Here is a 24,973-nt window from a genome sequence, read left to right as displayed (position 1 = left end):
GAACCCAAATTAGTTAAGAACCTGTATGACATTAGTTAATTGAATTCACCAGATGTTTTTAAAATGCAAATTGCAAATGCAAAATAAACACATGGAATATTTTTTTTTTGGTAATACTTTATTTCGATAGTCCACTTTAGACATTCTCCTAACAGTAAGTAAATTTGCAACTACTGTATTTTGTGGACTATAAGTCGCACTTTTTTTCATAGTTCGGCTGGTCCTGCGACTTATAGTCAGGTGCGACTTATTTATCAAAATTAATTTGACATGAACCAAGAGAAATGAACTAAGAGAAAACATTACCGTCTACAGTCTCTATGCCGCTCAGTGCTCCTGTAGTCTACACTGAAATCATAGAGCGCCCTCTCGCGGCTGGAGACGGTAATGTTTTCTCTTGGTTCTAAATAAATGCGACTTATAGTCCAGTGCGACTTATATGTTTTTTTCCTTATCATGACGTATTTTTGGACTGATGCAACTTATACTCAGGTGCGACTTATAGTCCGAAAAATACAGTACATGTCATCTAGCAGTTAGTAGAGTATAACTGTCTGCTTAATATCTTCTAACACTTTCTTTGTCAACTTACACTAACCCTAAACCTACCCCTAACACTAACACTAACCCTAAACCTACCCTAACAGTCTAGTCTGAGAGTTAGTAGACATGTAGCAGAAAATTAATGATAATTAGTTGACATGTAGTTAAAAAAGTTACTTCTAGTGAGTAGAAAGTCTAAAGTGGACTATCGAAATAAAGTGTAACTTTTGTATCATTACTAAAATTCTCATATTCATACATTATTTACTAAACTTGATATTTGTAAAATAATAAACTGACCCCTATTTGGGTGAAAATCTGCTACTGTCAAATTTTCTGTTTGGTCTTTGACAGTTATAATTTTTTTTATTGAAAACTCAAAAATTACTCTCAATATAGATGTTTTATCTCTGGCTTTTGGTGTGTAGTTTTGTTAAGTCCTTTGGCATGAATGAAGACGCAGTGTTTGGAAAGCATGTGTCATGTTTTGCATCTCCCCGGCTCTGCTGATTCTCTTTGGATACTGACTGGAGTTCAGCACCTCGTCCTCGTCCTGCTCGTCGATCACCTTGTGTTGTCTCAGTCTCAACATGACCAGGTTTAAAATGCGAGTCAGTTTGTGTCGCACTACTTCCACTCGCTCCCACAGCTTCTCGTGCTTCTCCTCCTCTGACGGAGAAAGGAGTGAACTCGCCTCTCCCAGCAGCCATTCGCCATTCAAAACAAAACAGAAGACTTTTACGATCTTACAGTCATAACACGAAACAGCTGCTCCTCGAGTGGCTCTTTTAACTGTAGGTGGTGTGGGAACCAAGAAACAAAGTGCATGATTCCTGTTTGTGTGGTTGCTTTAGTTAGTATTTCAAAAATGGTCAAAGGTCAAATAACTTTTGGGTCATAAGACACCTACAAACCAAAACAAGAAATCATCATCACTCCAGATGGGAGCTATTCATCAGTGTCAGGAGAACCTACATTGTTAAAACTAAAGACTTGTATTGTGGTTTTCGCAGTGATAAAATACCTTTTTTTTTTTATTATAAAGAACCTTTCGTCCAATGTGACGCATTCTGGTAACACAGCGCTGTAACAGCTCAATCGTTTTAAACACACTTTTTAAAAAAAATGATATTGAACCTTACAATTGAATATTTTTCAAGTTGGTGATATACAACAAAAGTTGAGAAAATGAAACGTTTATTTGTGGAGAAAAATCTGCATGCACTGGACCTGACTCAACACAAACCACTTCTCATTCAAACCTGACTTGCTTAAATCACATTTTAGAGAAAAAATAAATAAAATGCAAACGAATGATGGAAAAATTATTTGTTTCTATTCAGGTCCATTTGGTAAAAGCACATTCATTGCAATATTTATTTATTTGAAGTTCAGACCTCTTTGGTTAGACTTGTGCAGACCTCTTATACCAGTAAAGTTAATGCACTTTCATACCAATGAATCAATGAATGAATCTGAGCAAGATTTTCTGATTCAAATCTCATGCAGTGATTGTACAGCACTACTAACAGAACACAAGCACAGTAAGTCCAAATGTCGAACAAATGCATGCAACACTCTCACGGAAATTCAAAACTATTTTATTCTGTTAAAAAAGTTTTTTAGTTATAAGTTGTAAATAAAACAAAAAAATATTTGAGTATGTTTTAAAAGACATTCTAATCAATGTTAACTAATGTGATACCTGCTGTTTCTTTGTAATTGAGAACTTTACTAGCTTCTACTTTTACTAGTTGCTACACTAGGTTTTTATTTACTTTTATTTATTTACTTTTATTTATTTACTTTTTTCCAGTTTATGTTTTAGTGATCTGCTATCTTTGTATGATAATGTACAATCTCATTCACTTTGTTTTTGTATGATATTTATGACAACAAACTGTTAGAAAAAAGGGATCATTGGGGTTCTATATAGAACAATAGGGTTCTTTACTCAACTCCAAAGAACCTTTTATGCTAAAAAGGTTCTATAATGACAAGAAAGAACCCTTTTGGCACAAAGGGTTCATATCTTGAATTTTGTGATCATTCACATGCATTCATAAATGCATTTGAATACACCGAATAATGCAGTGAAAGAACGCACTCAAAATGCACAGGCGCACTAGTATGACTTCATCATGTAACTTTACATTAGCCTAGATGCATGCACTTTTTAGGCACGATTTGTTTAGTTTTTGAATATACTTGATACTGTTAAGGCACATCATTAAAACAAAAAATACGAGTTCACATCTCACAGCTAAACAAGCGTGGAAATCGTAATTATAACTAGCTACTAAATTAGTTAAAAATGGCTATCCATATACAGCTATGATTCGCGAACCCCAAACTGACTCAAATGATTCGCGATCCAGTTCCAACTCCCAAACTGGAGTCAGGTGACTCAAATGATTCGCCATCCGGCTATGAACTCCCGAACTGACTCAAATGATTCGCGAAACCGCTACGAACTCCCGAACTGATTCAAATGATTTGCGATCCCCAAACTGACTCAAATGATTCGCAATCCCGCTCCAACTCCCAAACAGGGGCGTGTCTAGGGAGAGGCTGGGGGAGGCAATGCCTCCCCTAGGATAAGCCCTGCCTCCCCTGAGAAATGATCTGTCCCTCTGATGATAAATTAAAACTTTAAAGTGGATTGTTTTGTGCATATTTTTCCATAGCTTGCAGATGGGTCTGATCCAACAAAAATCCAGTTTGGCGCTGTTTGACAGTGCTCGCGCTTCGGGGGTACACGCTCAGAAAAAGTGCATCATGTGAGAACAGAACGCTAATTGAAATGTTTACCTGGCAGAGCTTTAAAGCAGTGGCGTGTTCAGAAGGGTGGCAAAAAATTAGATTTGCCAACCCAAAACAGTGTATGGGATCGAAGTGCATCGACAGCTGAACAGCCTAATTTTGTCCTCGATTTCTGCCGAGGGTAGGATGTTAATAGTTTTGGTTGTGGGCGATAAAAATGTCTCCACAATCTGCTTTCGAAGAAATATGGTTAATTAACCTCCTGTCTATACAAACGTGATGTAAGATTAATTTAAAGAACTCTCTTGTCCTTCTCGGTAACCTACTTGTGTAACACGTCTTCTCACAAGCAAACACCTGTCATTCATTATCAGGCAAACACCGTGATCTGTTATATATATGAATCTGTCATATCTGTTGACCTGTTTTAACTTTTATGTGATAGCCCTTTAGTCTAATAGGGGCCCTGTGCCTATCTCTGGGTTCCTGGCTTAGAAAAAGATATGCATTAAAAAAGATTGTGTGTAATATAGCTTAATTTTGTGCCGATAATTTCAATTGTCTATGTTGCCCCCCCCCCCCCCAAACAAGCCAAATGCCCCCCCAAACATGACATCCTGGTAACCCCTCTGCTCCCAAACTGGAGTCAGATGACTCAAATGATTCGCGATCCCGCTCCGAACTCCCGAACTGACTCAAATGATTCGCGATCCCGCTCCAACTCCCAAACTGGAGTCAGATGACTCAAATGATTCGCGATCCCGCTCCGAACTCCCGAACTGACTCAAATGATTCGCGATCCCGCTCCAACTCCCAAACTGGAGTCAGATGACTCAAATGATTCGCGATCCCGCTACGAACTCCCGAGCTTATTCAAATGATTCGCGATCCCCAAATTGACTCAAATGAATCGCGATCCCGCTGCGAACTCCCGAACTGATTCAAATGATTCGCGATCCCCAAATTGACTCAAATGATTCGCGATCCCGCTCCGAACTCTCGAACTGACTCAAATGATTCGCGATCCCGCTCCAACTCCCAAACTGGAGTCAGATGACTCAAATGATTCGCGATCCCGCTACGAACTCCCGAGCTTATTCAAATGATTCGCGATCCCCAAATTGACTCAAATGAATCGCGATCCCGCTGCGAACTCCCGAACTGATTCAAATGATTCGCGATCCCCAGATTGACTCAAATGATTCGCGATCCCGCTCCGAACTCCCGAACTGACTCAAATGATTCGCGAACCCGCTACGAACTCCCGAACTGAAGTCAGATGACTCAAATGATTCGCGATCCCGCTCCGAACTCCCGAACTGACTCAAATGATTCGCGATCCCGCTCCAACTCCCAAACTGGAGTCAGATGACTCAAATGATTCGCGATCCCGCTCCAACTCCCAAACTGGAGTCAGATGACTCAAATGATTCGCGATCCCGCTACGAACTCCCGAGCTTATTCAAATGATTCGCGATCCCCAAATTGACTCAAATGAATCGCGATCCCGCTGCGAACTCCCGAACTGATTCAAATGATTCGCGATCCCCAAATTGACTCAAATGATTCGCGATCCCGGTCCGAACTCTCGAACTGACTCAAATGATTCGCGATCCCGCTCCGAACTCCCGAACTGACTCAAATGATTCGCGAACCCGCTACGAACTCCCGAACTGACTCAAATGATTTGCTAATACACATGCTATAAAAGTGTGCACATAGAGAGAAATAAACAGCAGATGTTCATGTTAACAACTTCTTTAACTTGAGCAAACGCTGCTAATACATACATTTGTTAATAAAGTAAATTAAACGAAAACATGAATGTTTTAATGCTACTGAATAAAAATAAACGATCCACTCGAAAGTCTCTGCTCATCATGACAGGACCTGGATCAGTGAGCTGCGTCTCGGGCCCATGACGTCACTTCCATGGAGGCATGTTGTACACGCCCCCGTCCATTGACTCCGCCCCGGCGTCAAAACAGTGCCACAAAGAGAGACATGCAGAAAAGTGAAGCGCAAAGGAAAAATGGTATCGCAAGCTCAAACTAGACTGACACACAAAATAAAAGCAGCTGCAAATAAATTAATAGATATGACCATGGATAATATGTATTGCAAAATCATTGCTTTCGCGCTGTTTCATTTGTTTTGCAAATTCTTAATTTTTGTTTGCAAAAATCAAATGTATTTTCCTCAATACTTTAAATAAAATGTTTTAAACTTGTTTTTGTTTTTATTGTTTTTGTATTTTTTAAACAAGGTGAATGTTTCTGATTTATTAAAATAAAATGTCACATACATGGATTTTTCTGGGCTAAGCCCCAGATCTCCTAGAACCACCCCTGATATTTATGCTCCAATAACACCGCTGGAGGGAAACACAAACTGCACTTTCATCCAGGCCTTCTTATAAACCTGCACAGCAAAATATTACTGCTCTGAGGTTACGATTCATTTATCCATCACCTTTGTCTAGATACTTCTAAAAGTCCTTCACAGGAATGAAAACACACTCTACCGACACAATTGCCATCGTGTAGTGAGAGCGCAGAGCTATAAAATCATTCATGTTGACATCTCCAACTTTTAATTGCAGACTCAAATCTGAGCACAGTTTGATGCATTAAGAAGATCTTATTTTTGATTGTCTTGTCCAGAAACACAGCAATACACTGTTCCCAAACAAACTCTGGTCTTCCTCCAGAGAGATGATGAAGATAAGGTCTGTGTTCAGGTCAGGTAGGTCCAAACACATGCAGGAATCTCAGGGAATGCTTCATAGTGAAGGAATGTAGTGCAGGTAGCTACTGTACCAAGCATTACTGTACACTAACACACATACACTATAACAGATCATCTTATATAAACTAGACACACAACACTACAGCAATATTAACAGTGCTAGCATAAAAATACTAATATGCTAAACCTAAGTTTAAAGATTACTGAAAAAATAAAAGTATTTCAGTCTTTCTACGGTCACATTTAATTCACTTGCATCTCGGTTTAACTTTGTAACCCTTTGTAATTACTTGTGAAATTTACTACAAATTTTTAAGTGAAATTTGATGCAACATAAATCCTTTTTTTCATTAAAGTACACTAAGTGACACTATACTAGCAAGCAGTCGGCTTCACTACACACTAATAGTGAATCATAATGAGACACCCTTACGAAAGGAAAATATATTTACCAATATATTTCTTAAAATATATTGTGATATATTGTAATATATTATTTTCCCTTTTTATTTTCTAATATTTTATATATTTGAATACATTTAATAATATATTGATGATACATATATTATATAATATATTGCAAAATATACAAATGATTGCCACTTTCAATATATTGCAATATATTGGAAAAAATAAATATATATAAGAATATATGCCTAATATATTACATTATATTTTCCAATATACTGCAATATATTTTTGTTTCATAAGGGAAATTTGATTAATTAGTTGTTCTTATTATTAACTGATCTTAAAGAAGGTCTTACCGCTCATGATCCACAGGTGATGGACGAGTGAGATGAGAGGAATGAAAACAGCAGCAACATACAGACAGACACAAATGCCTCTCTCTCTCTCTCTCTCAGTCTCTCTCTCTCTCTCCCCCCCCCCCCCCCCCTCTCTCTCTCTCTCAGGAGTCAAAGCTTCATTGACATGATTGTTTATGCACGTCTCTCCTTCACCTGCCCTATTTTAATTTAAACTTCTTTACTCGATTTAATGCAATTATTTTGAGAGAAATTCCACTCAGAAAATGTTCTTTAAGATTTTGGGTCTTAACAACTTTCCCCGCTATGTCTATCTTTCCTCAAAAAAAAAAAAAAGTATATATATTGACAAAATCAAAATATTTGAGCCAGGTAAATTTCTGCCATTTCTGGCACAGAATTACCTAAATATCTTAAAGTATGAACTTGAAAGCAATACAAAATATGCAGTATTTAAGATGTTTTATTTACTTATTTATTGTCTTTTTTTCTTTAAATATAAATGTTGACATGTTGGCATTTGTATTTTTGTTTGCACAGAATGCTTGGTTCTCAGTAATAATAATAATAATAAAACAATTTATATATTATCTGTACCTGCTGTAGAAAGTCTTCTTTAGATGCCATATTGATTTCTACATGGACAGGCAAAGTTTTAGTAAAGATTTGTCCTCAGCTGAATTGGCATGTTGTTAAACAGCAGCACCCTGTACCTCTATCACCGCCTCATTTTAGTTCCTGACAGATTCAGTACGATGCCACCCTGACTGAGCTCTATTGTGTTGATGATGTGTTTCAGATGTTCACCTCGGCGTTTGACAGTTTTATAGAGTCTCTTCATGCTTCTTGGGTTCATTCGTCTGTCTTGTGCTCAATGGGCTCTCTGTGCCACCAGCACAACTCTGAACACTGGACCAGAAGCAGAAGAGACGTCCAGCGGTCCTGCGAGGGAGGAATGCAACAAAGGACAGCCCAGCGTCCAGCAGCTTCTGTCCGTCTGATCCAAACACATAATCAGAGCTTTGTTCTGCAGAAGAATGACGCTTTATGACTCCTTTCAGACACATTTAACTGCTGTTGAGCCATTAATAGACAGCTGAATAAGATCTGACATCATCAGAGCGGCTGCGGGTGGAGGAACACATTACGGTTTCACTGCTCAGAAGACACAGAAAAGAGCATGTTTTTCAGATCTTTCTGTTCATATGTATTAAGCACGGACACAGATTAATCAATCGGTATCATACAGTATAAGAAAAAATAATAATGTAATGAGAAATGTTGGAGTTCATATTGAGATCTGTGACTATAAGCTTGATATGGTAGAATAGTTTGAGTCATTTCAATAAACTGATTCAAATAACGAATTCATGCGAGTCATCAGTGCTCACACTGTCCCTAATGTGAAGTCTGTTTTTTACTAAGTTAAGATTGTTGTAAATACTTTTAATTAATGCCTTGATTGGCAAACTACACGTCAAAAAGAGCTTCACCACGTTCAAAAAGTCAGAAAGTGACTATCTATGAGCTTTTAGCAAATCTCACCCACTCGATTGTTTATATTGATGCAAAAAAAAGTAAACTGTAGGCTATTGCACAGCTCTAGGCTATAAAGTTGAATATATAATATATGTTATCTTTATTCTCATACAGTACACAAGTAATGTGATGTATATGTATATATATCCTACTTTATAGCTAATATGAAATGCTTGATTTTGTATTTTGTCGAAAAACTTCACATCACCAAGCTCTTTATATAATGTTGGGTGTGTTAAACTTTATTGGCATGCGTACAGTAGGCTATACTCACATAAAGCAATATAAGTGTGATATAAGCTTGTATCCTTGCAAAATATTAAGTACAACACAGAGCTCTAAATGTTCTATTTTTATCAAAAAATCTGAAAACTTTTAATGCATTTTGGTGATTCACATGACAAAGCTTTTTGAGGGCCTAAAAACACAAACTTTTGAAAATGGGTTTTTAAAAATGCATGTTTTTTGTAAACCATACCATTATCGTCTCGGTATGAACTACAAAAACACACATTTGTAAAAGCGTCGTGCACATGTATATTACATTTTCAATCCACAGTAACATTTATGTGTGACAGATCCACGTGAACGGGGTTTGTTTCAACAACATTGTGATTTTTCTCATCGTATAGACGTATTGGACATCTCCGGGATGTATGTGTGCTATCAGGGTATTGTGCAAGATTTCTCTCCTGCGGCTGCCCTGTTCAGTTTTACTCAGCACACAAACTGTACAGTGAGTGTTATCTCTGGACTCTAGTTTGTGAACTTGTGAAAACCAAACCAAGGAGACGGCGCTCGGGTCGCTGTGGAATTCTGCTGCCGAGGCTAAAATAAAGAAATCTCTGACTGTGAGCTTCCTTCTGCAGTGATTGATTCCTCAAAAACATGAGAATGTCCTCACGCTTCCCCGAGCGCTCCGGTTGTCCCGACACCAGCTGCAGAAGCAACAATGTTTCCTGAAACGTTCATGAGACCAGTTTAATTTGATGTTTAAATATACAATATCTTAACTTGAAACACACAACAGTCATAGAGAAGCTGGTATCCTACAGTAGGTTATGTGCAGTTTTTTAAGAGTGTGTTCATATCTACAAAGTGAGTTTCCAGTGAAAGACACATTGAGGGAATCCTGGGATTGCTGCTGAGTCATCGGTGATCAAAATCCCCCAAAACACAATCATCCTCTTCATGACTAGAGAATCATTTTCTTCTCTCTATCTCTGCATGATGTCATGGTTATGGAAGAGTGGTGCGGGGAAACCTCAAACACCTCAAACAGACCTACTCTCACACAAATACCTCATGTATTAGTAATTCAGGCACAGAAAGAAGGTTTTATATACAATTTTATTCAATTGTGGCAATGGTTTTTTACTATTTTGTGGGAACTGGACAGTCCAGAGGTAACAAACCTCTCTTTAAAACCAACAGAAACACACTATGATATTTTTTTATTTATTTTGTATTTATGCATTCCGTAGATGGTTTTATTCTAAGTGCATTTTAACAGTCAATATATTTCCTGGGAATCAAACCTATAACCTTTTTAGTTGCTACATGTCACCACTTCTAAGCAACAGAAACACTATTACACTATTATTCACTTTAACAATGTTGTATGGAAACATTGGGATCGTCAAAACCATCAGCCCACACCAGAAAATACCAGCAAAACCATTTCTAAGCATAACTGGACCGTGACGGATCCTCGTGTGACGTGTGGAGAGTTTGAGGCTTCATAAACCCCGAGTGGCAGTACGCAGACACTATTAAAAGTTGCATAAATGTTGTGAGAAGGTGGTAAAGTGTTCTGGAAAGCCAGTGTGGGCAGTTTGGCTCGAGGATCAGGGTGTGTCTGTGGTCACAGACTTTGAGGAGAAACAGCAGCTGGAGGAGCCTGAAGGTTCACAAGCATCAGAGCGGAGGAATCGGCCTGTGAAACAGTGAATATGGATCACACATCCACACAGTGATTTTCACAAGAACAAGAAAAAGAAACGCAGATGACAGCAAAGAAATTTCGTCCTCGCAGTGGGAGCGCTCGTCCGCCGTCAAGTCCAAAAAACCCTTTTCACTTCAGGCTGAATAAAGTTCCTCGGCTGGAGATTGTTTTACTTGGAGATGAATGGAATGAGAATCAGAGGGAAAAGAAGAGAAAGGAGGAGCAGAATAAAAAAAGATGTCTAGGAGAAATCACGTTCATTCTCCTAATGCACTTACACCAAATGCACACAAACATATCCCAACTAACAAAAATGAGTTTCATCAAGTCATGAAAGCCTTAATTCTGAATGCCCTCTGACCATTCAAGTTGTATAGTGTTTAAATGTTTAAAAAAAGTTTTTGAGAATATTAGAGAAAACATTAAGGGCATATTCCATTTTAGAATTTTCTAACGTTATGGGAATGTTACTTTTGAATGTTGAAACTACTAAGTATTAACATTTTATTTTGTTATATTTATTTTAATTTCTTTAAGTTGGACGAATGACCAACTAATAATATATATTTTTTTGTGCTAACGTTTTGAGAAAAGATTAATTTGAACATTCCATTTATATTACTGGAAGAATGTTTGTCCATAACTTTGAGAGAAGCTTGCCAGAACATCAGCTGTTAGCTGTGTAGCACAAACCTCTCACTGTAAACACCTTCAGTACACTCTTCTGAACCTCTGCACAAAAACACCTCCTTAAACTCTTCAAAGACTGATAGCAGATACTCTGTGTTTGGGAGCTTCATGTTCAGAGGTTGAATATCCCTGAAGGTCAAGAGGTCATGGCTGATCCAGGATTAGAACTGAAACGATCTGTGTGAATTCATCCTGGACTTTTTGAGAGTGACTTGTACTTGGATCATTTCACATTTTACACGTTCACAAACTTCTTGTAAAATGTTTGTATTATTTGTCGTGCCTCTCGCAGTCTTTACAGAACAAAAGTCAACTCTGTTTTTCAGATGCACGCGCCTGACTGTGATTCCGCCGTGCGCATGCGCTTCGTCCTCGCCTCTCGGGAGCGCGCTCAGCGGTGGCGCGTCTGGTCTGGGGTTTGTTCATCAACGCTCTCAAACCTCGGTATTATTCTGCGTTTGAGGTAAGATTAAAAGTGTATAACGTTAAAGGAATATAAAATTGTCTTTTTAATGAACATTTGATCAGAAACATTAGAAACTAATGTGAAAGATTGGTTATTCTATTATGTTATTATGAGTTCGCTTATAAGTAAACAAGTGTTCTTTCGCTAAACTGAAGAGCTTTAAATAAACTGACACGTTATACAGACAATGACATGGTTCAGTCACTAGTTGAAAATTTTAATAGTTTATATATATATATATATATATATATATATATATGCAGGTGTCTCTGATTTTCTGTTGCATTTGGATCTGCTCGGTCATATAACTTTTTAATGTTTCAACCAGCTTTTGTAGTAAAAGATTGACTGCAAATTAAAAACTTTTTTTTTTCCCTGTTGATAAAAACAGGTTTAAAAAATAAAATAATTAAAATATTTTAATGATGATGCTAGGTATTGTCAGGCTGCCAAGGAGTTGATATGCAGATGAAAAATCGTGATAAAAAGCATAGTGCATTAAGAATAATGCATGGTCTGTGAGTGAGAGAGAGCAGCACGAGCTAAATACATCACAGACTGTTCCCATTACTTCCCACTCACTTCCTCAGACTGTCTGATGGGCTGAACCAGTGTGTGTGTGTGTGTGTGTGTGTGTGGAGAGAAACACACAGAGGTGTAATTAAACCCCAGCAATAACAGTCTGGATGGAGAAGTGTGTTTGTACTGTATGTTAATTTGTGTAAATGAGTGTGTCTGTCAGGAGAGACTTTAATCTGTCAATTTTTTTAAATTAAATGAGAATATAGGTAAAAGAAATACTACCATATGCATACATACCATACAGTATACCATATACCATACATTACTGTATAAAGATGACCTGGCATCGCTCTAGTCATCTGGTGTTGACTCTCTTTCTCAGGATGCGTGTCACGGTGTGAAAAGAAAATACTGACTGACGTGCGGCTAATTGGATTGAGACGGTCCGGCGAGAGGAAGAATAAAAGAAGTGAGTGAGAGGGAGAGAGCGAGGACGAATAATCCAGCTAATCCAGCCGTTCAGACTCCTCTGAGCCACAGACCAAACACAGCGGATCATACGTGCGTCTGATGTGCTTCAGACGGGCTGTTTGGGGGGATCCTGCGATGCTGAAGTCCTGCGGTGGGATTCGGAAACACTAAAGTAACTTCTCTGAGCGCTGGTGGACGTCAGGTGTGTCGGGACAAAGCCGAAGGAAGAGGACAATCCTGGATGACACTTATCTTACAAAACGTCACTTATCTTACAAAACGTCACTTTTCTGGAGAAACGCTGTTCAACTTTGGTGTGGACATGCACTCAGATGCAGCTTTAAAGGAGACGTAAAAGACGTGATGGTGTGAAACAGATGTTTGGAACAAGTTCTGCTTGATGTAAATCTGAACGTGTCTCTAAATGTTGTTTAAAGAGAGATTCAGTGATTCTTTTACAAGCATGGCAACACATTAGATGGTTTTTGAAGTGTTTTTGTGCAAGAAACATAATTTAGTTCTACCATCAGAGAGAGTGCAGGGTTTTTGCATTCGCTAGAAGGTGTTTAAGTTCTTCGTAAATCCTATTAGGCTTCTTTAACAGGTTATTTATAAACTCCGGCTCGGGATGGGCAGCAGCTCACAAACCGGTGCAGCTCATATATTACAGACGTGTCAACACTTAAAAGCATTTGGTGACTGTAGTATGTATTTATTAGTAGATATGATGGCATTCATATCTTTCACCTGAGAGTTTGTCACAGTGCTTCAGGTCTTCAGTGACATTTTTGCAGGATATTATAATCAAAGTGAGAGTTTTTGTGTTTCTGCTGCTCTTTCTAAAGTAAATCTGATCAGCTCACAGAAAAACACTTATTAGCTTATTAGCAATTAGCTTAAACTGCTGTTTGAATGAATGTCTTTATATTTACATTTATACTATGTTTTTCTGCCAGTTTTCTCTCTTTGAATCTCTTCAAATGATTATTTGAACTTAATTTAGCATTTATTTAGCTGTATTTATCTGGGTTTTTGTTTGCTTCATTGAGGTAGATTTTTTTATTATTATTATTTTTCAACAAATAATCTTCCTCTAAATATCTTTTAATGATTATTTGACATTAACATGTACTCAAGTGGATTTTTTTCTGATTGATTAATTGCTTCATAAAACTAACATTAATCTTTTTAGTATTTTTTCCACCATTGTTTTCTCTCTGGATCTGTTTTCAGAATGATTTGATGTTAATTTTTCTGGGTATTTAATCACTTCGTTAAATTTTTTAATTTGTAAACAATTTGTTCCACGTGACTTTTTTGTAATATTTTCTGATACTTATTTGACATTAATGTACTATTCATTCTGCTGCAGTCACATCAGGCATCGGTTTAAATTTGAGGAGCACATCATCATCAGCTTATATTTTTGACAGACTGTTTGGCTTTGGTTTTAAGGATCATTCAAGTCATATTTCTCGCCATGAGTCTGGGAAAGCTGCCGGCGATCAAGGGCCTGGTGTCCACGTCTCAGGGCAAACGGCGGTTTAAGAGCGACCTGTCGGTGGACATGATCAGTCCGCCGCTCGGAGACTTCCGCCACACCATGCACGTGGGCCGCGGCGGGGACGTCTTCGGTGACACTTCATTTCTGAGTAACTACGGCGGATCAAGTAACAGTGATGCGATACGGTACCCGGATTCGCCCTCCGGCTCCAAACCAACGCGCTTTTTATCGCGAACCCTGCAGCATGTGAGAAAGACTCCTATGCCCCGGCTGAGAGGAGGGTCACGTGACTTCTCGTCCCCTCCGCCGCCCATCTCACCCATCATTAAAAATGCCATCTCTCTGCCTCAGCTGAACATGAACGACGTCGGCCTGATGAGGGCGCTGCTGCCCACCTCCACCAGCTCACCGGACGAACCGCTCTGCTCCTACGGTACCAACACAGACACCACACTTACCAGTTATACAACATATATCATCACGTTTATCACTAGTCATCGTTACAGTTCTTGTTGTAGATATTGTAATAATTAGCATTATTGCTATTTGCCTTGTCAAAAACCGCTCTGCTCACACCAACCGTTTTGGTGTATGTCTCTTTAAATGATAATGAGTTGCTGTGCACCCCACCCCCCTTCTGGGATTTCCACTAAAAATAAAATAAATCCACTCCTCTCTCGTCTCCTCTGAGACTGGGACTCTAAATAGTGATTTGTGTTCGTCTGTGCAGCCAACGGGAGAAGATTTAGCATGTTTTCCGCTAACTTTTGCTGTGGCGTCAGAACAAGTACACCGCTGTCGCTTTAAGAACCCCTTACTACATCAGAAGGAGAGAGAAATCTGATCGGCTCATTTACTCACATGCTTGCAAAGAAAGGCTTACAAAACCAAACTTACTGGGTTCTTCTTTTTTTTAAACTCACATCTGTAACGAAATGCAGTTGCTGGTCCCTAAAACTGACAACATGAACACAAGACATTCAATAATAGCATTTAAACATGGAAAAAGTTAAGATTTTCATCTAATGACCCCTTTAAAATCCTATTTCCTATTTTATCACCATATCCATTTAAGTTCTCTATAGAGCACTGGTACTCCAGATTTGGAAATCTGAAAAAGTGTGTACTTGGATCATAAATTAGCTTACATTTTTTTTATTTATGAATCTTGGCTTAAAAGAGAGATCCATGACCAACCTGAGAGCAAATCAAAGTGAGGAAAGATTGTATTTGAGTCCCTAACGTGGTTGCATTCACACAATACAGTTATTTTGCATGACTCAAATGCAGTGTCATGTGCGAGATACATATACAAGCTTACGGTTAGCTGCAGTTTGAACGGGACATTTCGAGACTCGCATCTGTCAGGAAATGCGGTTGTCTATCCCTAAACTGACAATGTGAACGTGGCCATAGTTAAAGTTGTGATAACTGTGTTGGAGATGTTAGCGTGTCTAATATTATCGGTCACGAACATGGTCCCTGGATGATCTAATGTGTGTAGTGTCTTATTAACACACTGTCAGGCATAGTGTGCAATGCATTTGTTCTCCCTCTTCACGTTTCTTTGGTTTTCTCCACTGCTAAAGAAAATCTTAAGCCTTGTCAAAACTCCAAACATTTTAGCGTCTTAAGAGCTCTTTTAAGGGTTAAGATTATTTCTGAAATTTTTAAAGAAAACACCAGATTTCTAAGAATTTTGTCACAAGGAGCAACTCTTAGCACCAACAGTTTTCATGAATACGGCGCCAGGACTTCATTCTCCACCCCTCTCTCCTCACCTGTGTTTCTCTCACCTCCTGCGCCACAGTTTTAGTCATGGCTTTGGTCTTTTTGGTTTCTCCACCAAAACAACTAAACTTACATAATGGTTCAGCCCGAAATGAACAGATACTGCAATCATAATCAAATTAAATTCCAATACACCATTTCTATGTAAACACTTCATACGTTTTTCCTTATGTAAATATATCTCTTTCTAATTAATCTTGATTGGTCTGTTGTTTGAAACTGACATTGATCTGCTGTACTTTGTCTGAAGTTGAGCTATTTTTAACTTTACACTGTATCTTTAAAACATCCCACTCGAAAAGGAGACATTGAGAAAACGGTGATACGATCTATAGCAGTGTTTCTCAAACTTTTTCAGCCCAAGGACCACTTTATCTCCCATTTTTTTTCTGAGGACCACCTAACAGAATCCCACTCTAACACGCCCCCAAAAACCAACAAAATAGGAAGGATAAGCTACATTTACGTTTAATATGTGACTGTTTCAAGTCAAAAACTAATTATTCAAACACAAATGCAATGATATGATCAGAAATTATTATATTAATTTTTATTTAATTTGAAAAAGTAAACGCGAAATGAGTTGCAGCTTAATATGAACAACAAACTGCACATGTGAAAAAAAAAAGACCTGCAATTAAACACTGTAACAGCCTAGGTCCCACTTAATGCCATTCCATTAGTTTAAAACTGAGGTGGTGGGTATATGAAGTCTATGGTTGTAACTATGGTAACAATAAAATGCTGAAAAGAATGTTCCCCTTAATGTCCATTATCACTGAAATTACTGGGATTTTACACATGAAACAAAACTAGAACATTACAAAACTAATAGATCTGTGGATTTTAGATTTTGAGATTTCCATATAAAACTTTAACGTGAATATTAATGAGATGGGTGGTGCTGCTTATCACACATCAGTTTCTGAATGTCTGGCTCCAAAGAGGAGAGTTTTAGGTCATTTTTTTCGCGGACCACTAGGGGGCGATGGCGGACCACTAGTGGTCCGCGGACCACACTTTAAGAATTACTGATCTATAGTGACCAGATACACAGACAGACTGAATGACCTGTGATCAGTTTGTGCACAAACACATACACACACAGATATCTGAAGAAAAGTTAGCAGAGACTCACATAGTTGAGTGTATGAGGGTTAAGCGCAGTGATGTTTTCGGTGGTGTGTGTGTGTGTGTGTGTGTGTTTAATGTCTCTGGAATTCTGGAATTTCCCTTATTCTGGGAACCCAAAACCAACTCTGAAAGACTGACATAAAGAGCACTAAATGAAACACACATACTGCGCATTGGTCTTGTCCTGCCACTTACTGGACACTGACTGCAACACAAGTAAATAAATGACTCTCTGATGTCTTTTTATCAGGATCTGTTCACGTAGCTCCTGTGTGCTGCTGTCAATAAAACAAAAGATACACAAAACAAATATGCAGATATTAGATTTCATTTACATTTATGCATTTGGCAGGCACTGTTATTCATAGCAAATTTTACTCCAATTAAGATATAAATTTAAATTAATTTTGATTCTCAAATTTATATTAGTTTTTTTCTAATACAACTTCTCACTCAAACGGTTATGCCGAGAATATATCCTTTGTGATGAAAATATGAAGTGCATAAAGATTCAAATAAATAAACATAACTTTTACGGACCTCCTATTAGTTTTTACTACTATATATGGTAACACTTTAGAATAGGTTAGAATATTAGCCATGTATTAGTGCTAATTAAGAACATATTAATGCCTTATTCTACTTGACCTTATTCTACATCCCTAATCTTACCCAATAACTAAACCTAACAACTACCTTACTAACTATTAATAAGCAGTTAATTAAGAATTTATTGAGAGAAATGTGGTAGTTAATAGTTAACAAGTGTTACCTATTCTAAAGTGTTAACCAAAAAAATCTTACTTAAAAGGTGTAAAGTGTATAATAAGCCCCAAGAGATCTTGTTTTCTCAAACTTTATGCCAAGGATATACTTTGTAATTACTATTATTTTTTTATTAAAAATACCTATGCATTTTAAATATATTAATTAGATAAAATGAGAATTGGGGGTTTAAACGTGCCATTATATTATTATGACAAATAAACATTTCAGAAAAATTCAACATAAGCTTTAGGCAAAATTTATTTATTTAAGTCTTGTTTTATAGCGATCATTTTAGTGCTTGCACACTTGACTAATGTGGTAATGTTTTAAAGTGTCTGCAGAAATGTGATTTTTCCTCTTGTCTCCTGCAGGTCTTCGTTCTGGTTTCGTCACACTGCCTCGTTCATCTCGTCTTGACCAGAGCTTTGCAGAAACGTCTGAGTTGCTCAGCTCAGATAGTCGACGGAGTTCCTTACCTGAGAACAGCGAGGTCTCAATGACACAATCTGATTCGCTCTCGTCCTTCACGGTGGACCTCGGCCCCTCCCTCATGAGTGAGGTGTTGGAGTTGATTGACAGCTCATGCTGCCTCATTAGGAGCCATCGAGATCAGGAGGAGGAGGAGGAAGAAGAGCAGCAGAGCTCTGTGTTTGAGATGGATCATGAATGTCAGACAACTCCGATCGCAGCAGACGTCACCATCGAGCCCAGGAGGTTTCAGCAGGCTGCTAGCGTGCTAGCACGTCACTTTGGAGGAGGAAGACCTGAAGAGGAGCATCAGAGACCGTCCTCTTTCAGACACACAAGGACGCCATACAGCTTCACTGAGACAGAGGATGAAATCAAAGTATGAAAATCAGAAATTAAACATAAGGACAGTTATGATATTAAAAAACAGATTGATTTAAAAAAATGTATTACAGTCTTTATTTATAAGTCCAATTGAAATACGTTTTGAAAATAAGAATCCAGTGATTTTTATTTGGACAATTTAAAGGACTTGAAAGAGACGAATGGAGAGCCATCTTTCTCTATTAACAAACATCATTCAGATGAACAAACATTCAGCTGTAAATTTCTTTTTTAATCTTTGAATCAAGTACATATTCGTTAAATGTTCTGTTCTGTACGATATTTTCACAAGTACATTTATATTTTAATGTTGTTCACATGTGCATATGCATTTACAAAACCAAAAGGCAATTACCAGGATCTTTAGCATCTAGAGTACAGCAGATCTGTCTGCTAAAGCCAGTGTGAACACTAATAAAAATTAAAAAAAAACAAAAATTTCATTGTGACAGTTAGATTTTATAAACCAATATCATTCATATATTTTAACAGAATACTTGGTTCCGTTTTATACTTAATGCTGACAGGTTTATGTGTTTCTGAGCGAACAAGTAATGTTAATCACAAATTAATAATATTCATATATGCAGTAAATATATATGTGGAATTATTTTTGTAGTTTCTTATATAGAAGAAAAGTGTATATAATGTACGGTTAATAAAATATATGTTTAGGAACATGTACATGTCATTGTATTTTAATTCTCAAAAGATAAAGAGCTTGTTAAAAATATCTCTTGAAGATGTATAAAAAAATAAAAACAAACTTTTACAAATACAGCTAAGGATACATTAGGAGACAGAAAGACCAGTAACCATTGTTGAACTATGCTTGTTGTAGTAAATCCACAGTAACTACCACAACCATGGTCTTACTACAGCATAGTAGTAAACTTTACCATGGTTTCAGAAACTATAATTACCACAGTTATACTCCAGCATTACTATCATATTACTATAGTAGAGCCATGATATCAAAACCGTTTGATGGGGAAAAAACAGATTACTGCAGTCATGGTTACTAGTTTTACCATAGTAAAATCATGATTAACTCTTGTAAGAGAACAGTGCTTTTCACAATCAAAGTAGGTTTTAAAAACGCATGTTTCAAGGTTACAATAAATTAAAAATCCTTTTAAACAGCCAGAGGTGATTGTGACCTACAATAATGTACAGTATTTGAAAAATAATGTGTTTTTTGAACATTAAAGGATGTTAACATATTCTGTTACACCAAATACACAAAATAATTATCTTTAGAAAAAGCATCATATGACCCCTTTAACCTGGCTCTTGTTTCTGTTGACTGTGATCCTGTTCCTGTTGTCGTCTAGCCTAGTCATGCATAGTTTCCTTTATATTTAGTTTAGATTTTTTTAATATTAGTTTTTTTTCTTTTTATTTAGTTCTGTTATATTTAGCTCCTTGGTTTGTTGACCTCCTGCCTTTTTAGTTTAGTTTTGATTTTGTTTTTCCCCTTCCCTTTCTTCTCCTCCCTCAGCTCTGGCTGCTCCTCACTGCCTGTCTCCTTCCTCCCTCGCATCCCTCGCTGTCCATCTCTACCTGCATTTTATTGCATTTTACAACTTATTGTATACCAATGTACTAGTGCATAGATAGGTATAATATTTAAATACTGAATAAGCCATACAATCTTCCTGAATCCTGATCTCACACATGCACACGTTTACTATACAAACACAATATTTAAGGTTTGTATTTCTAGTACCTTCTTTAGCTCAAGCATGCAAACCTCTTTGCAACATACATTGTAATAAATATGTTTTATATTAAAAGTAACATTTTCAACAACAACAAAAAATGGCAACATGATCGTTTTATATAGTATGTGTGTTTATATGTGTTAAGGGCTTCGTTTTCACTAGAGGAAAAAGCTGTGTGGTGATTATGGGTGAAAGTGGTGAAAACTTTACAGGAGATGGAAAACAGATTTTTGTAGGATATTTTGTAAAGTTCATTTATGATAAAGAACTGTACAGATGCAGATATTCTAACAATCTATAGATAAACACAAACAGAACTAATCACAGTTTTTAGGGATGCTAAGTAATCATTTAACATCATCTATAGCCCCCCTAAAAATGGCCTATACTGATGCCCATTATCTTTACTTAATATCCCAATGATAAAAGAAAAATCAATAATTTTGAGAAATACAATTTGTTTTTGGCTATTGCTACAGATTTACCTGTGCTACTTGTGGTCCAGGGACACATATGGTAGTAAGGTCTTGTTATTTATTTACAGAAGCTAGTTAATAATGTTTGTTCCATTCCAAAAATCCACCAGTTATCTCTTTAAATGCAAATGTGAATCAGGCTTCTTGTCCTTTGTAACCTTGAACCTTATAGATTTTTATTAGATAATTACAAGGAATAAAAAAAAAACAACATCAAAATTTAATTTCCTCCGTAAATCTCTTTCTAAATTTATCAAACATCTGCAACCTAAACGAACATGAAATGCAGATAAAGCAAACTTGATTGTATGAAGAAAAAGCTCAAACACACAACATTTACCTGTTTTGTTTTTTTAAAGATAATGTTTATGACATTGAATTTATTTTTAATTCAATATTTACAGATGTGATTTACAGATTATCCTATATACAGATGTGTTTGATGCATCTGTTGTGAGATGTGTAATGTGATGTGCATTATTGCCCAACTTCTGAAGTCAGGGTAAATTATTCTATTTTTGAAACAGGTTTTGTTATGAATGCCTGCATAGTTAGGGTAGATGGCATGAGGAAGTTTTGCTCCTTTTCTGCTGTATGGGCTGTTACCTTCCCATCTTGAGATTGTTAAACCTCTCCACTCCACCCACTTGTACTCACACTTAGAGAAACATCTCTCTTGTTCATAAACAGATTAAGCAACACTTCAACACACAGGTACTGCTTCTTTTATGACTTTTATTATTGTTGTTGTTGTTTTATTGATTATCAGTTTTTCTTATGGAAATATATAGCAGAATGTAAGATTTATAAATGAACTCTTAATGGTAGTGGCTTTCATTTTCACCTTGTTTTCACCCTACGCCCAATTACAAACTTTATGATGTAAAAATGTGCAAATTTCCCCACAAAATTAAAATATCATTATATATTTTATTATTATTATTATTACTCGGCTTATATTAATATGTTGCTTTTGGATCTTTCACTGATTAAAACATATTTATTAATTACTGAAGTTTATATGAACAGAATTAAAACACCTGGAGGCATAAAAACCTGTTCTGCTAGTCTACTAAAGAGTGATCACATGATGTAGGTTGAAAGGTCTGATAAATTGAAGATGTTGTAAGGTTTACCTATAGTTCTTTATACAATACAGATTTCTTCAGCAGCTTTACAGTAAAGTAAGTATCCGAGTTCTTCATTTTCAGGAATACTCATTTCAATTACTGAATCTGGGAACCCTTAGGATAAAATAATATATATTAAATTATATAATATACTGTAAGATACCATTCACTTTTAAATCCAGACTAAAAATTTCATAGGGTGGTTTGTGAAGTGTTTTTAGTTTTGGGTGACCTAACTAATGTAGTATAAAGGGAAGTGTTAGAACAAATGTCTGCAGTTTCTTTTTACATCATACCTATAAACCAGTTTTACAAGTGACTTTTCTTCTTTAAAATGCTGCATATCTTAGTCAAGAGCCTAAAAATTAGCCTGGGGCAAAATGTAACCGCTCATCAGAGTATAACACAAACATTTATACAACATAAGTATCATTTTTGTAGAATCAATCAATTAATCAAATGAATGTGAATTGTGAATGCATGTAATTGCCCACAGGGTAATGAACAGTGAGACAGAGGCCACAAGGACGCTCAGATGAGCTGGAGCACTGCATAAAGACACTCTGTAAAGACTGCTTAAAGACACAATGGCTAACAGGGAAGGCAGATGTGAGTTAAATTTTCATGATCAGTCCTCTTAATATGGGTTTCAGTCTAGTTTTAAAGTGCTAAATACAGTCAGATAAAAAGTGACGTGACATACAGCCAAGTATGGTGACCCATACTCAGAATTTGTGCTCTGCATTTAACCCATCCAAAGTGCACACACACACACACACACACACACACACACACACACTCAGTGATTTTACACTACAGTTTTGTTAATAATGGGAGTGACAACTGAGCTTCAGCTTCATTATTGACTATTTCTTAAACCTATGACTAAATTGTTGGTGTCTTTGGTAAATATATTTATTTATACTACTTAAAAATGATGTAGCATCTTTAATAGTGCATGCACAATTTTGTTTGCAATCCAACTCCTCCATCACACAATCTGGGATAAAAGTGTGATGCAAAATATTAAGCTGGAAATTATATGTACTTTTTTAGGTTTATTGTGTTTTTTTGTGTGTGTTTTTTTTTTTATAGTGTCCATGTAGGGTAAATGAAAAATCCTAATTAATAGAGTCACTTTCAGCTTCACGTTTGTTGAACGCAGTTTTGAAGCTCGCTCTGATTGGCTCGTGAGATTTTGATCGGTGGCTCATTGAACTGGAAGTAGTGTTTTAGTGGCGCGGGCGCATGTGGGGAGATGTTGTGGTAATAAGAGGATATTAAAGAAATGTAATGGTAAAACACGGATAGAATTATAGGCTTATTCAAGATTCAAAATAAATGAATGGCAGTTTAAAGTGATTTTCTAGGGAATTATTATAAAACAGAAAATAAAAGACAGTAAAATGTCTTGGTCATGTGACTCCTTAGCAAAATAAGATGTTTAAACACCAACAGATAGTGGTTTCTAATCTAAATCATTCATGTGCCGATAAATAACATGTGCAACATCTTGCATTGCATTTGTCCATAACATTAAGTTACGTTGACTCTTCAGATAGGCAAAGCACAAGCTGACAGACACAGTGAGAAGGCACAAGATATCAAGATAAATTGGCAGTAGTGTTGCAACGACGCGTCGACGTCATCGATTACGTCGACTACAAAAATGCGTCGACGCGTCACACTGTTTGTTTACATCTCGCGTAATGGCAATGGGAATGTAGAAAGTTGCATTCTATCACAAAAACAGAGACCACTGTTATCAAAAGTATGGTAATACTTTAAACAGAGGACAAATAAAATGGCCATTTGTTCCCTTTTCAAAACCGATATGGTGTACCACGGCAGCACAACTGCGATGCGCGAGCACCTCAGAGGAAAACATCTTGGCGCTCTCCGGTGTAACGGTTTAACTGGTTACCGTGTGATCTGGTGACCAACTTCCTGGTTCTGGTCTGACATTCTTGCGCTTGCGGCATTATGAAAAGTTGAGATGTTTTTAACTCAATGCGGTGCGGACGCGCCTGGAAAAAAAACGATCGTGTCGCACCGCGTGCGCGTCGCAACCGCGTAGCTTCCATTATGAGCGTGCTTATCGTACGCCTACATTGGAAATAACGAACTTGAGCGTGCAAAAGACTTGGTATGTGAACGACCCCTTAAAAGTCAGCGCCGCTCAGGGGCGGACTGGCCATCTGTGTGATCTGGAGAATCACAGAATGGCCGGTACTCCAGGACGGCCGGCGGGCCGGCCCACAACCAGCCACGCATGCAGTCATCATCACCTGTTTTTTCTTTTAAAAATGTTGGTAACATTACAGTTAATGCTTACAAACTTTGAAGATTTTGAATACAGAAGTTAAATTTGTAATGGTGTATTTTCATTTAGATGTGGTATTATTATCTGTGCAGTAAGATTAATTAATTAATAACTGCATAAATTAAGATTATTAAGTAACAAATTCATTTTAAGACAGCATGGAATATATTGTAAAATATAATGTTATAACAGCATATTATATAAACTATTCCTTGCCATCTTGGAATAAAACCTGTTTTTTTTTTAAAAATCCATTCCATCGTTGTTTATTCAGGTTGTGCTTACGTGCACCGATTGCTTTGGGCCGGGCCTAGTCAAAGTCCAGGGCCGTTTTTTAGTCCCAGTCCGTCCCTGGCGCCGCTAGACAATAGTCACAAACCACCGAGCTACCCCGAATCAGCTCCAGATCTTGGAAACCATGCTAAACCATAGCAGAACCCTGACTACATTTTATGGTTTGTGATGCTAAAGAACATTTCATGACGTCTCAGACAACTGTAAATTTATGGCTACTGTGGTTTAATTATAAACGCTATCATAAGCTCATTTTCTTTGCCTCTTTATTATTTTATACTTTAAAAAACTTCAACCACACAGGTTGAAAATGAATAAAGGTTGAAATATTATATTAGAAGTTTTACTTATATATTTTTTTGTAAAGTTATCCAAAGGATTCACTAGCTAATTAAAAAAAGAACATTAGATTAATTATTTATTGTAATAAAAAATAATCGTTAGATTAGTCGACAGAAAAAATAATCATTAGATTAGTCGACAGAAAAAAGAATCGTTAGTTGCAGCTCTAATTGGCAGCATA

At 37.0% G+C, this 24,973-nt stretch overlaps 1 protein-coding gene across 1 annotated transcript; it reads left to right on the top strand.

Moving 5' to 3' along the window:
• Positions 1 to 11,371: 11,371 nt before the first annotated feature.
• Positions 11,372 to 19,183, top strand: LOC113048737 (cdc42 effector protein 1-like). Its single transcript, XM_026210561.1, has 4 exons — positions 11,372 to 11,458; positions 12,366 to 12,820; positions 13,910 to 14,391; positions 18,023 to 19,183. Exons 3-4 carry the CDS (start codon positions 13,935 to 13,937, stop codon positions 18,502 to 18,504), a joined length of 939 nt encoding a protein of 312 aa, XP_026066346.1. The 5' UTR covers positions 11,372 to 11,458; positions 12,366 to 12,820; positions 13,910 to 13,934; the 3' UTR covers positions 18,505 to 19,183.
• Positions 19,184 to 24,973: the final 5,790 nt, after the last annotated feature.

Source organism: Carassius auratus, chromosome 3 (genome assembly GCF_003368295.1).
Source record: "Carassius auratus strain Wakin chromosome 3, ASM336829v1, whole genome shotgun sequence".
Taxonomy (NCBI): Eukaryota; Metazoa; Chordata; class Actinopteri; order Cypriniformes; family Cyprinidae; genus Carassius; species Carassius auratus.
This window is presented reverse-complemented; position numbering and strand designations above follow the sequence as displayed.

Bases quoted from the DNA above. Each gene is read 5' to 3' on its own strand.
- LOC113048737 (XM_026210561.1), top strand. From the start codon at position 13,935: ATGAGTCTGGGAAAGCTGCCGGCGATCAAGGGCCTGGTGTCCACGTCT. The intron at 14,392-18,022 runs GTACCAACACAG...TGTCTCCTGCAG, and splicing joins CGAACCGCTCTGCTCCTACG to GTCTTCGTTCTGGTTTCGTC.